Source organism: Diabrotica undecimpunctata, chromosome 2 (genome assembly GCF_040954645.1).
Source record: "Diabrotica undecimpunctata isolate CICGRU chromosome 2, icDiaUnde3, whole genome shotgun sequence".
In the NCBI taxonomy this organism is placed as follows: Eukaryota; Metazoa; Arthropoda; class Insecta; order Coleoptera; family Chrysomelidae; genus Diabrotica; species Diabrotica undecimpunctata.
Genome location: NC_092804.1, coordinates 160,947,645 through 160,964,971, shown reverse-complemented (window position 1 = coordinate 160,964,971; position 17,327 = coordinate 160,947,645). Strand labels below are relative to the sequence as shown.

The following is a 17,327-nucleotide window of genomic DNA, read 5'->3' as shown; positions in this document are numbered from 1 at the left end:
AATCCAATAATCCAAGAATTAGCAAAATCTTTACCTTGTGGAGAAATTGCCGAAAAGAGCCCTAGATAGTAAAATGCAGGGTACAAGACCAAAAGGAAGGCCACGGAAAAGATGGATATAACCAAGACAATTTACATTTTGATAGAAAAATTGCACAGCATTTTGTAAAAAATTTATTAAACCTAAAATGTCTGGACCAAAGAAAGATTCTGTATACAATACCACCTCAGAAAGTCGCCACTTAATAGTTGCCGCCAACAGACAAGAAGAAGATGTTCCCAGTGTAAAAATAAAACTACGAAAGCATGTGAAAGTTGTCAAATTCCACTTCCGATAAATATTTTGACGAATTTTAATAAATTAAAGAAAAACTTAATCTTAGTTTTTATTTCAGTAAGTACTCAAGGGGTCGATAACGACCCACTCTCAAAATCATAAACTAACAACATTTTTTCATGTCGTACTTAATAATTGTGTAACAAAAAACATTGATTTACTTTACTTTTACTTTACTTAATCAGTAGACCCATTTGTACCTTTCGGTGTTGGGCCTACATTGATTTAAATGGTTTCAATAATAGTTCAGAGTTGCATTAATCGGTTAGAACCACACAAATGATTGAACAAAAATGACTAGTGAGTTATAGAAATTTGTATCTTCGAAAATGCTTGTAATATACTGTAAAATTACTTGTAACAGGAGGGAAAGGAAAAAGGCAGTTAAGATTTGATTTCACGTACAGTGCGTCTGTGTATCCGCCTTATACGTATTTCGCCCTAATAGGGCTCTTGCTCTTCAGAGACGGCTAAGACAGAAAAGATTTATTTTCACGTTCAGAGCGACTGTGAATATCCGTCTCTGAAGAGCCCTATTAGGGCGAAATACGTATAAGGCGGATACACAGACGCACTGTACCTGAAATCAAATCCTAACTGACTTTTTCCTTTTATTCCGATATACTCTGTGCGAGTACTAGAAACCAATGCGCTAAAGATTTTTGCTTAGTTGAGGAGATATGTTGTGGAATGCAATTTTTAGATTCCCCATGTCTCTAATAACACCTTTATCAACATCTGTTTTGCTTTGCAATTCTTAGAAGGCACAGAATAAAGCAAAAATCTGAATTTGGTTTCAAAAATTAGTTTACGGATTTTACTTGTAACAATTTAACATGATAATTTTGTTTTTCCTCTCAAAGAAATAGCAAAAAAAATTCAGAAAAATCCTTTGTCATAACAATACATCATTCTATATTTACTTTTTGTTCATTGACTTCTCTCGTAATATTATGATTTATTTTGTATATAAAATATCTTCAAGGAATTAATATTCGTGTGTATTTAAAAATACAAGTAGTTAATCATATAATTATGATAACAGAGTAATGTTTATTGGATTAAACAAACTGGTTTTGAAATGTTAGCAGTGTTATCTCTAATTCTACATATGCAAAGCAAAGGTATAAATTAAAAACACGAATATATCAGCTTATGACAATTAAATTTATTCTTTCGGTATCCATACTAGAGCTATCTTGACCGTTTATCTACCACAGTTTGATTTCCAACGTTTCTTTTCTTGCAAGTCATTTTGTTGCATATATCTTCTGCACTTTTTCATTAATATAGTCTGGAATATTACCATGCAACAGAATATACCAGGAGTTTTTCTTTATATGTCAGTAATTGATTGATTTATTCTGTATATATAAAATATATTGTTGAAACCACTGGATCGATTCCGATGAATTACTTTTTTACTTTTTTAATTACCTTTAAGTTTCAAAAGTTTTCAATAGATGACGAAAAAGATAAATTACGAAGATGAAAAGAATGTATGAAAGAATTATTCGAAGATGTAGCACGAAGTCCGACTGAAATAAACAATCTCTACGGCCCAGAAATAACAAAGGAAGAAGTAATTATGGCCATTAAGCGGATTGAAGATGGGAAATCACCAGGACCTGATGAGGTGCATGGTGAAATTTTAAAGCTATTAGAGGCACACCAAATCACAGCTCTTACGAAGCTATTGAACAACATCTACGATACTGGCTATTTATCAAAAGTCTGGCTACTATCAATATTCATTCCATTTACTAAAAAAGCCAACGCTAGAAAATTTGAAGAACATAGATTAATTAGTTTGATGAGACATTTACTTAAATTACTCTTTACAATCATTCACTCGCGCATATACATAAAATTAGAAGAACACCTGCGTGAAGTTCAATTTGGATTCAGAGCAGGACTCGAAACAAGGGAAGAACTTTTTAGTTTGCAAGTTCTAATACAGAGAGCCAGGGATGTCAACTGCGATGTGTATGCACGTTTCATTGATTTCGAGAAGTTATTTGATAAAGTCCCACATGGGAAATTAATCGATATCCTAAAAACATCAGCACTCAATGGTAAGGATATAAGACTGATCTCAAACTTATATCTCCAACAAAAAGCAATACTGCGATTAGAAGATAAACTGTCCGAGATCTTCACAGTCGAAAAAGATGTTAGACAGGGTTGCATATTGTCACCGGCATTATTTAACATATACTCTGAAAACATTGACTCAGTCCAGCATAGCTCCATGTTAAGAGACAGAGTGCAGTATTGATCATAGGTCAATATATATAATCTTCTTCAGAATATATATATATATATATATATATATATATATATATATATATATATATATATATATATATATATATATATATATATATATATATATATATATATATATATATATATATATATATATATATATATATATATATATATATATATATATATATATATATATATATATATATATATATATATATAATAGCGCAACAGCTGCAGTTAGAATGTATTATGGCAACACAAATACATTTCCCTTCGAGAGGGGTATTAGGCAAGGAGATACCATCTCTCCTAAGATATTCAGAGTGCTATGAGTTGCAGAGTGCTATGAGAAAAACAATAATTGGGAGAATATTGGAGTCAACATAAACGGAGTATTTCTGAACAACTTGAGATTTGCAGACGACATAGTCCTTATTGCAGACCGGGTAGATCATGCTTGCCAGCTTCTTCAAGACCTTCAGAGCTCGTGTACACGAGTTAATTAATTAAAGAGAGAGAGAGAAATTAAAAAAATTAATTTCTCCAAAACACAATATATGACCAACCTAGTACTGGTGAAAAACATCTCAACTAACGACACGCAAATTGAACAGGTGTATAGCTATAAATATCTGGGCCACGAGATTAAATTAGGGAGATATAATCGGATTAAACAACGGAGCTAAACAGGAGAATAGGACTGGCATGGGCGGCTTACGGAAAACTGAGGGAAGTCTTTAGATCAGATATTCCCATGTGCTTGAAAAGGAAGGTCTTTGATCAATGTGTACTCCCAGTTCTAACGTATGGAGCAGAAACATTGACCCTTACCAGAAAAGTAATCAATAAAATACAAGTGGCACAGAGAGCGATGGAGAGGTCAATGCTGAATATATCCCTCAGAGACAGAGTATCAAATATAATAATTAGGAGAAAAACTGGTGTTACTGATGCAGTTCAAAGGATTACAACATTGAAATGGAACTGGGCGGGGTATGTTGCCAGATTAAAAGATGGAAGGTGGACAGATGACATCAAGCGCATTCAGCACAACTGGATTCAGGGTGATCAAGATAGAATGCATTGGAATTATTTACGGGAGGCATATGTCCAGCAGTGGACTCAAAACGGCTGATGATGATGATGACTCTAAAAACATCTTTAGAGAGGCCTTGAACGAATCAGAAGATGGGATTGCTGTAAATGGCCAACTTATAAACAGTATTAGATATGCAGACGATACAGTGTTGCTGGTAGATAGTGGGCAGGAGCTCCACAGGATGATGGATAACGTTGTAGAAACATGTAACAAATACGGCCTAAAACTAAATTGTAAGAAGACAAAAATAACGATCATTAGTAAAAACACCAACATATACGGTCAAATTACAATAGGCGATACACCATTAGAAAGAGTGGAAAAAATATACTTGGGATCACAGCTACGAAATAAAAACTCGTATTGAAAAAGCCAGAAGCTCTTTCAATAGCCTTAGGAAGATTTTCTGCAACTTATCTTTAAGTATCAATATTTGCATAAGAATTCTTAGATGTTACGTCTTTAGTGTCCTTCTCTATGGAGTAGAAAGCCGGAGACTTACAGAAGATACCATAAAACGATTAGAGGCATTTGAAATGTGGTGCTATCGACGTATGTTGAGGTCACATATATACACCACACAAGTAACATAAGTATTCTCCAGAGGCTAAGAAAAGACAAAGAGAATATTAACACCGTAAAGAACAGAAAATTGATTTACTTCGGCTTTGGCTACATCACGAGTAATAATAATTACCGACTTCTACAGTTGATTCTACAGTGCAAGATTGAGGGTAATAGAAGTCTTGAACGTAGACATATATCCTGGCTGACCAATCTTAGGAAGTGGACTGGTCTGACGTCAACTGATCTATTTCGAGCTGCTGTAAATAGAATAAGATTGATAAATGTGGTCACCAAATATCTAGAAGATTTAGAAGAAGAAGACGGAAAGGTTATACCAGTGTGATTGTGTCAGTGTTTAATAGGTGGAGCAGTACAGAAACAACATGTGTGTTCAGTTTCTTGCGTATTATTATTTTGATTTTATCTTCATTGTACCGAGTGTTATTTTGTACATTATTAATTCTGATAATAATATATAATTGATAATAATATAAAATATTGTCATTCTGTGGTTCAAGTAAACATTTATTCTCAAACCTATTCCAATTAAGATTTTTCTCAATGATTACTTTAAACAAATACGTTAAAGAGTAGCACCTTTCAGGTGTAACAAACAAACATTATGCAACGTCTAAAAATATGAACTAAATTGGGTATTAGTATATTACAGTAAATTATATAATACAAATATACTGGTAACCAATGAACAGTTAGTTATAAATCAATACTTTCAATATTTATTCATCGCAAACATTACGTGAATATCTCTCTAAAATTTATTATATGTGCATTAAAATACACTTTAAAAATGACAATCAAATCATATGTCGTTATTTTTCTGTTGTAAGTTTCCTTTAATAATAAATTTCATACAACAGAGAACAGTGATAATTAAATGAAATTTTCTGATTTATTATAAAAATAGTTTGTTGTCTTTATATAATTGATTTTGGTTCATTTGCTTTTCTGAATTACATTTAAGATTTATCATGATATCCTTATGCTTCTTATTTTTATCCGATTCCAGTATACTACAATACCGTTTTTATTGGGAACAAAAGATTGGTCTTTTAAACGCTCTTCACAGAAGATACATAAGTAAAAATTCTGTAAAAAAGGGTACATTTACGACAGGCAAAATGTTGTACGTAATTAAAAAATAAGACTCAGAACAATTTTAACCCTCCTACCCCCAAAAATGTTTTTTTTCTGTGGGCCGCAATCAGACTTTTTCACAAAACTTGTCTTTTTTTATAGACTCGTATGTTGAGTATACATAACCTAAAAATGAATTTTTTTCAAGATTTTTTCAGAAGGGCCACCTTCATTAGGCCGAAAATCTAGTTTTTAGGAAATTTTTGGGGATGTTTCTTATTTTATAGATGTTTGACGATAAATGACGTTTTTAAATGAAAAAAAAAATGCATTTTTAACTTATGTACACTCAACTACGATTCTATAAAAAAATAAACAAATTTTGTAATAGTCTCAAACAGACTTGTGATTTTTTAAATATTTTTAAATTGATTACAACCCACTAAAAAAATAAAAATAAAAAAAATGACGTTTGTGGGGACCGGGGAGAGGGTGAAAGATTAAAAAAGCGCTGCGTCTTATATTTTAATCACATAGAAGGTAAAAAAATTAAAAAAAAATTCCGAGAGTGAGGGCATTTGCCTATCTTAATCTTATAAAAAATGTTTAAAGAAGTTTTCTAAACAACACTAGACTAAAAATCATCAACAAAGTCCATGACATGATTAAAATTCGTGAGATAAAGATCCAAACATGTGAACTGATCGAGTACACATTATACACAAACATCTCGATACGAAAACATTATCCGCGCCAATTATTGATTGTCTACCAAAAACCTAACTATTAATGAAACATGGGCCCATTTCAAAACGTCGGCGTCGGTAAAACACGAAAATTTTCAAAGAAATATTGGTCAAGGAAGCGGAGAAAAACTGGTGAAGACCCTCGAAAGAACAGCAAGACTGCCCGATTGGAAAAGCCATTGAATTTTCGTGTGCAAAAGGTATTATTTATTATTTTAGGAAAATGATCAAAAGATTGCTTTGGTGAGCACATATTCATGAATATTAGGAAAATAAGTCTTGTACTCACAATCTGTCATAGGTTTTATAAGAGTTGAGAATGGGCTACCGGTATCGCTGTTTACAAACTTTTACAGCATCTTCAGACCCTCAAACAACTAAGAATATCAGTACAATTCTAATCTATACATCTATAACAATGTATCCTAACAACGATAACATTATTACGTTACATTGGATGTATAGACTAGAATTGTACTGATATCCTTGGTTTCTTAAGGACTTGAAGATGCTATAAAAGTTTGTAAACAGCGAAACCGGCAGCCCATTCTCTTTTACCAACTTTAATAAAACCTATTACGAATTGTGAGTAGAAGACTTATTTCCCTAACATTCACAGTATTATTTTTATTGCCCTGCCTAACATTAAATTGCTACATTAGAATAACTACATTAAATTCTACAAAAGTGCTACAAGAACAACCATGATGTACGGCATTGAACATTTGGAAATGTATGTTGCATAAATGAGAAAGCTTAGAAAGACGATTGGAAGAAAAAAAATTGACAATAAAAAACTTACTTGTTTAACTCGGAGCAACTCCGATATTAAAGCTACGACCTCCGGATTTTTGACACCAACCGCCTCGTCATGGTGGTACGCCGATTTTCTAGGTTGGAACTCAACATTGCCGAGCAACAACACGGCCGATAATACCGAGAAAAGCCTCCTTTGTTTTTCAGTGGTAAAACCCACCATTTCCATGGACTGCTTTAATCTGGAAAATTCGTAGCTTTCGTCCGTATTATCCAAGGCACTGCACGATTTGTTGAGGTAATAGTATTGGTCGGGTCGTTTGAGGTGGAGCTGTTGCTTTTCTTGTTCGTTTGCGCCTAAAACCAAAAATGTATTAATATTCAATATAAGTTTCTTCAAAATTTCATTCTTAATAATTATTAGATAACGTTACCACTCAAAACCAGTATAAAAATAATTGCAAAAGAATATCAGTCCTCATAATATCGGGAGAGAAACAAATAGGTATAGGAAGATTTCCATATTCTTATTAAAAAAAAAACAACGAGAAACTTAAGATCTCTCGGTAACGTCGACCCAAGTTATCCCAAAAATCTTTTGAATATCTTACAGCAGTTGGCTGGTATATTTAATCACATTCACGCTTGGTCTCCGTTTCGAGTAGGGGACATTTTTGTTCTCTATCTCTTTCCGTTAAATCTATAACATCCACTTAATGTTGCTTTAATTTAAACTATTAAAATGTGATCCAAAGGTATTTACACTTTTCGAAGTGGCTATTTGTAAATGCTAGCTTTTCACCGATTATGACGAAAACGTTCTGATGAAAACTATAATACGTTTGGATATTTTCATTATTTTAGTAGTTTTATAATACCATTTTATAGGTAGAAATGAAGTGTTTATTTCATTGTAAGATTCTTTTGAATACAATTTTATGTCGTCTTTTTCTAGATATTTCTTAAAGGAGAGAGTACGGTCTAGCGCAGTTTTTAGGTATTTAGGATACTGATTATTTGGAATATTATTACACGTCGCCAAAAACCGGACAGAGTGGCGACGAATCTTAGAGCAGGCCAGGATCCACAGAGGATTGTCAAGTCAAGATGATCATGATTACTGAATGCCATTTTATTATCGAAATGAAAACAACATACTTCATTTTTGCTAGGCCTAGGACACCCTCTCCATTTTTTAAAATATTATTCCATAGTTTTCAAATCTTACATTAAAATTTCGCCTGGGGTTTATATGAGTTTTTGAAGTTATACTTCTATACGCGCCCGACGTTGGAAATTTGCACGGGAGTGAATCGGGGAAATCATTACATATGTACGATATGAGTAAAAGAGAGGCAGAAGATATATTTTCTCTCTTTCTCTCTCGAGAATAAAAATGTTCCTTTTGTATATATATTTAATATAATATATATTAGTATTATTATTTATGTGATATGTTTTGTATTATTTATTAAATGTTCATAATTATTTTACTATTAGATTTCAAAATAATGATTACAATAAATCACTGTATGACCGAGAACTGTCAATTTTGAAATACGTTAGTGTCATGTCTAATTGGCAAGTTTTTTACGTGTTTGGTTTATACGCTCTTATATGTGAGTTCGAATCCCAAAAGGATTTTTCTTTTGACGTGACAACGTCTTAAATTAGGTTGTGGCTCGGAGTCATTCATGAAAAAGTGTAACGCCCGCTCACGTCTGTTACAGTGAGTCACCGAACGAGAGAGAGGCCCGCCGGACCGGCGAATGCCTTGCGTCTCTCTCCCACTCAAACATGATCGGTCCGCTGCGCGCGCAGCACTAGAGAATTAGGCGCGTTGAATCGGTGCGTGCTTCCGTGCTTGTGTCTCTGTCTTTCTCGAGAGTTCTTGGCGTTCAAGACACATTACAGCAGAAACACTTCCTTTCATTTCATATTTCTCCTATCATCGTCCTATCCTCAACAAAATCACTCAAATAGAAATTAGTTAAGTTTAAGTTTACATGTACAATGTTTTAGTAAACAAAATATATTTCTATAGTTAAAATTTGTGCAATTCTTATTTTCATTCAATTCCTTGTTCCTATTGTGCAATTTAATAATATTCATATCAATAAATATTCTACCGAGAAAAAGACGTTGTCACGTAAAATCTTCGCCCGTAAAACCGACTTTACAGACAACCGATTTTTTTTTTATTTTTGAAATATTTAAAAACCTCACGTTAATCTTATTAAATATATGTAATATACGCAAAAATGCTAAATTTTAAAATAAAATGAAAATTTACAACATAATCCGAGTTGTTGGTTTTTGAAGTTATACTTCTATACGCGCGCTCCATGTTGGAAATTTGTATGGGAGTGAATCTGTGAAACCATTACATATGTAAGATAATTAGTAAGAGAGAGACAGAAGATATATTTTCTCTCTCTTCCTCTCTCGAATATAAAAATGTTCCTTTTGTATATATAATTTAATATTATATATATTATATAAAGATATATATACACATAATATTATACATATAATAAAATATTTATTAATATTATTATTTATGTGATATGTTTTGTATTATTTATTAAATGTTCATAATTATATTATTCTTTTGTATTTCAAAATAATAATCTCAATAAATCACTGCATGATCCAGAACTGTCAATTTTAAAATACATTTGTGTCATGTCCTCGGTAATGTAGTAGTCAGTATCCCCGCCTGTCACGCGGGAGACCGGGGTTCGATTCCCAGTCGGGGAGGACTTTTTTATTAATATTATTACATTATTGTCATTTTTAAATACTTACGGATATTGCATTTTAATTTGTGTTGTATTATTATATATGGAATTATGTTGCACTGTATTGTAGTGTATTTTTTTATGTATATTATTGTCATTTTTATATACTTATGAATATTGCAGTTTAATTTGTATTGTATTATTAATTTAATAACAAAATAAACAATGAATTTTACTGCAGAGTATGTGTAAAAAAATTTTGCATTCAACTCCTTTCATACATGTATGAAAATAAAAATATACATTTTCATCAAAATATTGATTCAATCCTTCATTGTTAGTAAGTTGTTATTAATTCTGTTTCTCTTTCTGCTATGTCTTACCTATAGAATTACATATGTAATGATTGTGCAGATTGACTCCCAAATAAATTTGTAACGGCGAATGCGTGTATAGAAGTGTAACTTCCACCGGCAGTCCCACTGGACTGCCACACCCGTTTTTTATTTTTATTTTCCACAAACATTTTTTGAAGTTATACTTCTATACGCGCGTTCGACGTTGGAAATTTGTAAGGGAGTGAACCGGCAAAATCATTACATATGTACGATATGAGTAAAAGAGAGGCAGAAGATATATTTTCCCCCTCTTTCTCTCTCTCGAGAATAAAAATATTCCTTTTGTAAATATATTTAAGATTTATTATTATTATTTTTTTATTAATATTATTATTATGGTAAATTAAACATATTCGTAAGTAAGTTATGTATATTGTCATTTGTAAATACTTATGAATATTGCATTTTAATTTGTATTGTATTGTTATATTGAATTATGTTGCAGTGTATTGTATTTTTATATTAATAATAAAATAAACAATGAATTTTGTGTAGAGTATGTGTAAAAAAAATGTTTTGCATTAAACTCCTTTTATACATATATGAAAATAAAAATATATATTTTCATTAAAATATTGATTCAATCCTTCATTTACTATACTCCTATTACAGGTCAAATGTTTATATACAGCAAACGATGCACCATATACCTATATACCTAATTCTTTTTCTCTTTCTGCTCTCTCTTACCTATAGCATTACATATGTAATGATTGTGCAGATTGACTCCCATATAAATTTGTAACGGCGAACGCGTGTATAGAAGTATAACTTTTACGACTGCCACACCCGTTTTTATTGAATCTATTTCTACAGAATACTGAATAATTGTTCCATAGCATTTTAGCTTAAACTCTGGCTTAATTCGACAAGTACAGAGGCAAAACAAAAATTCCTTTACTGGTCCCAGTCAGTAACCGACGAATTAATTTGCTGCCAATTCCTACTTAACCTATTGGACTCTTTATAACATAGTTCTCGTACAGACAATTCATGGATAATTCTATTGGAGGTTCCAGTATCACATGTCCAATAAGACATATCTGTCCACACCTGAACACATCGCCGATCCATCCATCTTCACTTATTGACTAAGACTTGCTTAATTATAGGTCTTTCCTGCCTCTTGTCAGTACCTCCTAGTGATAGTACTTAAGGACGTTATAAGGGCAACATGTTTATAAACATTCTTATTTTCCATCTAACGAGTAACTTTCCATAGCCATATAACTAAGAAAATTTTCGTTTTTAAACAATTCTGTCACAATCTCCATAGGGGTCGAAGTAGTGTGAACACCCTCAGCCTTCACAATATTGCTCTCTACAATCCTATCAGAATACAACTAGGTTATTAAAATTCATCCAACCAAGCAAAGTTCCCATTATTAATTAGGATTTCTATTTTGTACACTGCAATGATAAATGGGAATTTATAATCCCGAAAATGTGCAAAATATACAGTCGATAAGAACATTATTTTTATTTTTTCATTCATAATTTAAAAATAGATACGAATATTCCACTAAATGTTTTCTTCACCTAAAAAATGCCAACCTTCTCAAAAATTTCCTAAAACAGCCGTTACAAAAATGTTATCTACCAAAACAAGAAATTAGTTGTGTTACGAACGAAATCAGGAAGCCCAATTACTGATATCAATAGCCTTTAGATTACCTTAAACGATTTTTGTGGTTAATATAGATCGAGCATTTCCTTGAATCGATAAGACAAATATTATATTTAATACTCACTAACAATTTAACAACTTTGTAAAATATATATATATATATATATATATATATATATATATATATATATATATATATATATATATATATATATATATATATATATATTTTATATTAGTATATGTTCCGAATAGTATTCGCGGTTAGTACAATTAAATCTAAAGCTAAGATTAATACTATTACAAGAATTATTATCAAACCCAACAGGCTTCTGGGTTGAACAGCGTCAATTATTACTGAGCCGCGCTTTTGACATTTTGTCTGATGTCTTCTTCAGGGCTTCCGAGGTCTCAGTCTTTCGAGCCCCCAGATACTACTATAGTGAATTGATTAGTGATCAGTGTGGTAGTGTCTGGGGAACCGAGAGACTGAGACCTCGGAAGACATCAAAGAGGATGTCGAAAACTCGGCGCATTAATATTCGACGCGGTTCGACCCGGAAGCCTGCTGAGTTTAATATTAACTCTTGTAATTCTTCTTCTTATGGTGCCTATCCGTTACGGATGTTGGACACTAACATGGCTATTCTGGCTTTGTTGACTGCTGCCCTGAAAAGTCCGGTAGTGGTTAAGTTAAACCATTTTCGCAGGTTATGCAGCCAGGATATTCTTCTTCGTCCTGGACCTCTTTTCCCATGCACTTTACCTTGAAGTATGGTCCGAAGTAGGTTGTATCGTTGTTCATTGCGCATTATATGGCCCAGGTATTCTAGTTTGCGACGTTTTATGGTTATGACTAGTTCGCGCTCTTTACCCATTCTATGTAGTACTTCTTCGTTGGTAACTCTGTCTATGAAAGAAATCCTCAACATGCGTCTATAGCACCACATCTCAAATGCTTGTAATAGTAGATATTAATCTTAGCTTTAGGTTTAATATATATATATATATATATATATATATATATATATATATATATATATATATATATATATATATATATATATATATATATATTAAGAGTGTTTCGTTAACCATCCCGGTTGTTTGTTTATATTGACAGTCACTAATATCCAGTAATTCGTGTAATTCTTATATATATATATATATATATATATATATATATATATATATATATATATATATATATATATTACAGTGTTCCCAGATGTATTTAAAAATGTAACTGAAGTAATAATATTTTTAACTTAAAATTGAGAGTGGCCTTAACTTTTAACTAATAATAAAAAGATATGTTCAAAATAGCCTCTCTCTGCTTCAACACAAGCGACAAACCGTTCAAGCAGTTCACGTTTATATGCCACATGTAAATGTTTAAATAGACTACATCTGTAGATTTTTCCTTATAAATGATTTCTTTAAATATCCCCATATAAAAAAATCTAAGGGTGACAGCACAGGCAATCTTGGAGGCCATCGGAAGGGTCCGTTAGTTACAATCCATCTATTTGGCCATGTAGGCTGTCGCTTGATGAAGCCACTTCTCTATTCCATATAAGATTTATTAGTTTTTCTTCTCGTATTTATTAGCTTTTCTCCACCATAATTCATGGTTTCAAATTTATTCTATTATCGCACGAATTTTTGCAATTTCTCTTCGTATTTCTTCTAGCGATGGAAAGGGTACAATTATTTCATTTTTTTGTTCTTTTATTTTTTCTTCTGTCGCTATCTCTTCTCATTTTAGTATTTTCCTAAAATATTCTTTCCGTCTGGTAAGCCTCTTAACAAGATCAGAACAGATACCATTTTTCATCTTTCATGAAACGTGTTTTTTGCTGTTATTTCTTGAAAGAAATTTTTACTGCCCTTTTTAATATTTTGTCGTCAAGGAACTTACATATTTTTGCTCTACATATTTGTTTTAGTCTTCGTCTTTCTATTTCGTATTCTATTTTGTAATATAACTTTCTTGATTGTAGCGTCGTATGTAGACGTTCTAATTTAAAGTTCAAAAGAAATATTTATTTAACCTCTAGGAATTCTTTTAAGTTTAAGAATCCGACCGGTTCTGAAACTTACGATTTACTATACAATACAATACACAGAGATGTTCTCATTTTTCTCATTTTATCCGAATACTTTATTTCTCTCTTTCGCGCGCATCTAGCTAAAATTTGACAAAATCTTTCAAGAAATAGACAACTTTATATATAGGCGCATCAATTAACAATATAATTGAATAATAAGCAGAAATTAAAAATTTAAAAATAACTAAAGTTATAACGGGTGTTTTTTTTTAGAGGTATAGAACTTTAAAGTGGAAAAAAACAAAGATTATTTTTTATATGAACAGGAAATTAACTTTATTTGAAAGATAATTTTTTGACATTATATTTTAAATATGATTTCTGGCATATGACCATTAAGGCTGGTTCTGACGTAGTCTATTCTGGAGGTCCAATTTTCGACGACTTTTTCCACTATTTGTAGCAGTATATCGGCAATAACGCGGCGAATGTTGTCCTCCAGTTCGTCAATCGTTTCAGGCTTATTGGCATAGACTAGCGACTACACATGACCCCACAGAAAATAGTCTAATGGTGTTAAATCGCACGACCTTGGAGGCCAATTCACGGGTCATAAACGCGAGATTATGCGGTTACCAAACGTTTCCCTCAATAAATCCATTGTGGCACAAGCTGTGTGAGATGTTGCGCCGTCTTGCTGAAACCACAGCTCCTGCACATTATGGTTGTTCAATTCAGGAATAAATAAGTCAGTAATCATGGCTCTATAGCGGTCACCATTGACTGTAACGTTCTGGCCAGCATTGTTTTTAAAGAAGTACGGACCAATGATTCCACCAGCCCACAAAGCACACCAAACAGTCAATTTTTCTGGATATAGTGGTTTCTCAACATACACTTGAGGATTATCTTTACTCTAAATACGGCAGTTTTGTTTGTTGACGTAGCCATTTAACCAAAAGTGAGCTTCGTCGCTAAACAAAATTCGCTTATGAAAGTCAGGATCAACGGCAATTTCGTTTTGGGCCCATTCACCGAATCTACGCCTTGCTAGGTGATCGTGTGGCTTCAATTCCTGCACGAGTTGAATTTTGTAAGCACGCAAACCAAGATCTTTTCGCAAAATCTTCCATAAAGTGGATGGACACATATCCAACTGCTGTGCACGATGGCGTATATACTGATTCGGGTCTTCCTCTATACTACGCTCAACAGCAGCAACAACATCTTCTGTACGCACTGTACGACGTCTCTGTGGATGCGTATTATCATTAAGAGTGAACGTGGTGGGAAAACTTTCCACAGTTGATCGAATTAATTGCTCTGATGGGCGATTATGTATACCATAAAATGGACGTAGTGCGCGATACGTGTTCCGAACAGAACTATGATTTTCAAAATAAATTTGCACAATTTGAAAGCGTTGTTCAGGCGTCAGTCTATTCATATTGAAATGTCAAACTAAAGTAAATAATAATCACCTGACAGCTTTCAAAATGACCGCCCCTTAACCTTCTACCACTGACGTGTACATTCTGGAACATAACTACGGATGTGGTGCCATGTAGACCCCATGTAATTTCTATTTGGTATTGCCAACCTTTTTTAAAAATATGACAAATTATGTTCAATATAATTACTTTGATATATTTTACATTAGTGTATGCATTTTTTTTTATAATATTTTTCCAAATTGTTAGTTATTCAACATATTACAAATTACATGGCAAAATATCCTAAATAATGAAACAGTTTACTAAAAATGTTGTAATTTTTTTACTGTTTAAAATGTTTATAAAATAGTTATGGAAAATTAAAGACCAAATATACAAAATATGAAAAAACAAATTAAACCAAAAAAATAAACCCCCCATATAAAAAACTACAAAACCCAAACTTTAGGAATTTTGGAATTTAGATAAAAAGTTACTTTGCACATTCTTTACAAATATTAGCTCTACAGTTATCACACATTGATATCTTACAAATATCACATGAGTTCTTAGTCTTTTTATTATTTTTTTGTGTACAGAGCCCACATCTTTTTCGTTTTCTGTTCATATCGGAATGCACGTTTTCATCAATCATCGGTTTGTTCAGTATTCTACTGATATTCATTCTCAATTCTCTTGGAAGTCTTTGGTTGATAATTCTTCTATTCAAATGTCGTTCAACGAGTTGTTTGGCGAGCAGCTTCACAAATTCTGCCCGTAGTATGTAATTTGCTTCTGGGTAGCTTTGGTGTAACATATATGAGTTAACTCCTGCGATGTCGATGATGGAATAAAATACCGCCATAGGACAACGCCTAGTACGTCTACTTGAATCATAAATTGCACATTTTTTATCCAGGGCATCTACGCGTCCTTTCAATATAAAAGACAATCATTTCAGATTGGCCAGTTTTAACATAACTGTATTTTTGTACGTAAAAACTAAAAGTACAGTCTTGCTTTTCTTTGGAACATAAGACACAATTGTAATATGTTTAGTAAAACCGTAGATACAACTCCCTACTTCTCTCTTCTGTTTTTATCACCGCAATGTACTGTTTTGAATGAACATGCCATTTTCGTAAATTTTTCGCAAACACTGACGTGGTGCCAAAATGACCCCTTTCAAACTTTAGATAGTTATAAAGTAAATACCACACTACAGAAAAACTTATCAATAAGTGAAGCGATCGACGTCACTTTATCTTGAAGGTAGCTGCGAGTCATAAACCTATAACAACAAAAATAAAAAATTGTGCGTAATGTGAATTTAGTTGGGGGTCATGTGGGCACCACGTCCGTAGTAGAAGGTTAAAAACGTGTTGTCAACTTCTATTTCTATACCTCTAAAAAAAACACCCGTTATGTACGATGTACACTGTTCTGATATCGACGCATATATCACCAAAATTAAAAGAAAGATCAGAATAATATTAAGACCAATGCTACTATATGGTTGTCAAAAAAGACCAAGTAAGATCGAACAAGACGAAAACAAAAAAGATATATGGGAAAAAACACTTAAAAATATAGAGTCTTTATGGTGGAATACTGACTGAGCAAGGTGGGGGAGACGCACAAATTAATAAGTTTAAAATTTCTTTCTTTGGATGGAGTAGTTGGATCTGGAGTACTAAAAGCACTAGAAGGACAAATCGTGAAGGAAATAACAAGATACCAATAAGAAGTTGATGGAAAGCGTATATTTAAGGTGCCCTCAGGAAAAAAGAAAAGAACTGGAAAAGATAAACGACATGAGAGGGGAAAATAATCACAAATCGATTCAGCCTTGTGCAAACGTGCAAATTTAAAATACATTAAAAATTATCAAATTCTGTTAATTTATTAAATATTTGTATAACTATTCTCAGTTCATAAATGAAACAACTAAAATCACAAATTGTTGTTTTATATTTTCATCTACATTATTTGAAATTGAATATGCGTTTGATGACGGTTATACAGGTTTGCAAATTCTGACTCATTATGTATAATCATCATAAAATTACCTTCAGTGATTAGTTCATATTTTTACTAGTTTTTCAATGACATCCGCGTAAACTTAATTTACGCTACAAGTCATGTAGTCAGGATTTGTGAAATATAACTCGCGATAAAGATGTTTCAAATCACGATCTGTGGGAAAG

At 32.4% G+C, this 17,327-nt stretch overlaps 1 protein-coding gene across 6 annotated transcripts in view; it reads right to left on the bottom strand.

Annotated features, from left to right (window-relative positions):
* LOC140435145 (unconventional myosin-IXb-like) overlaps positions 1-17,327 on the bottom strand; it is a 143,018-nt gene that overhangs the window by 68,173 nt on the left and 57,518 nt on the right. For all 6 annotated transcript variants that reach the window (XM_072523882.1, XM_072523880.1, XM_072523884.1 and 3 more), the window contains exon 4: positions 6,917-7,227. In XM_072523882.1, the coding sequence (XP_072379983.1) occupies positions 6,917-7,227 (311 nt within the window). The remainder of the gene's footprint in view (positions 1-6,916; positions 7,228-17,327) is intronic.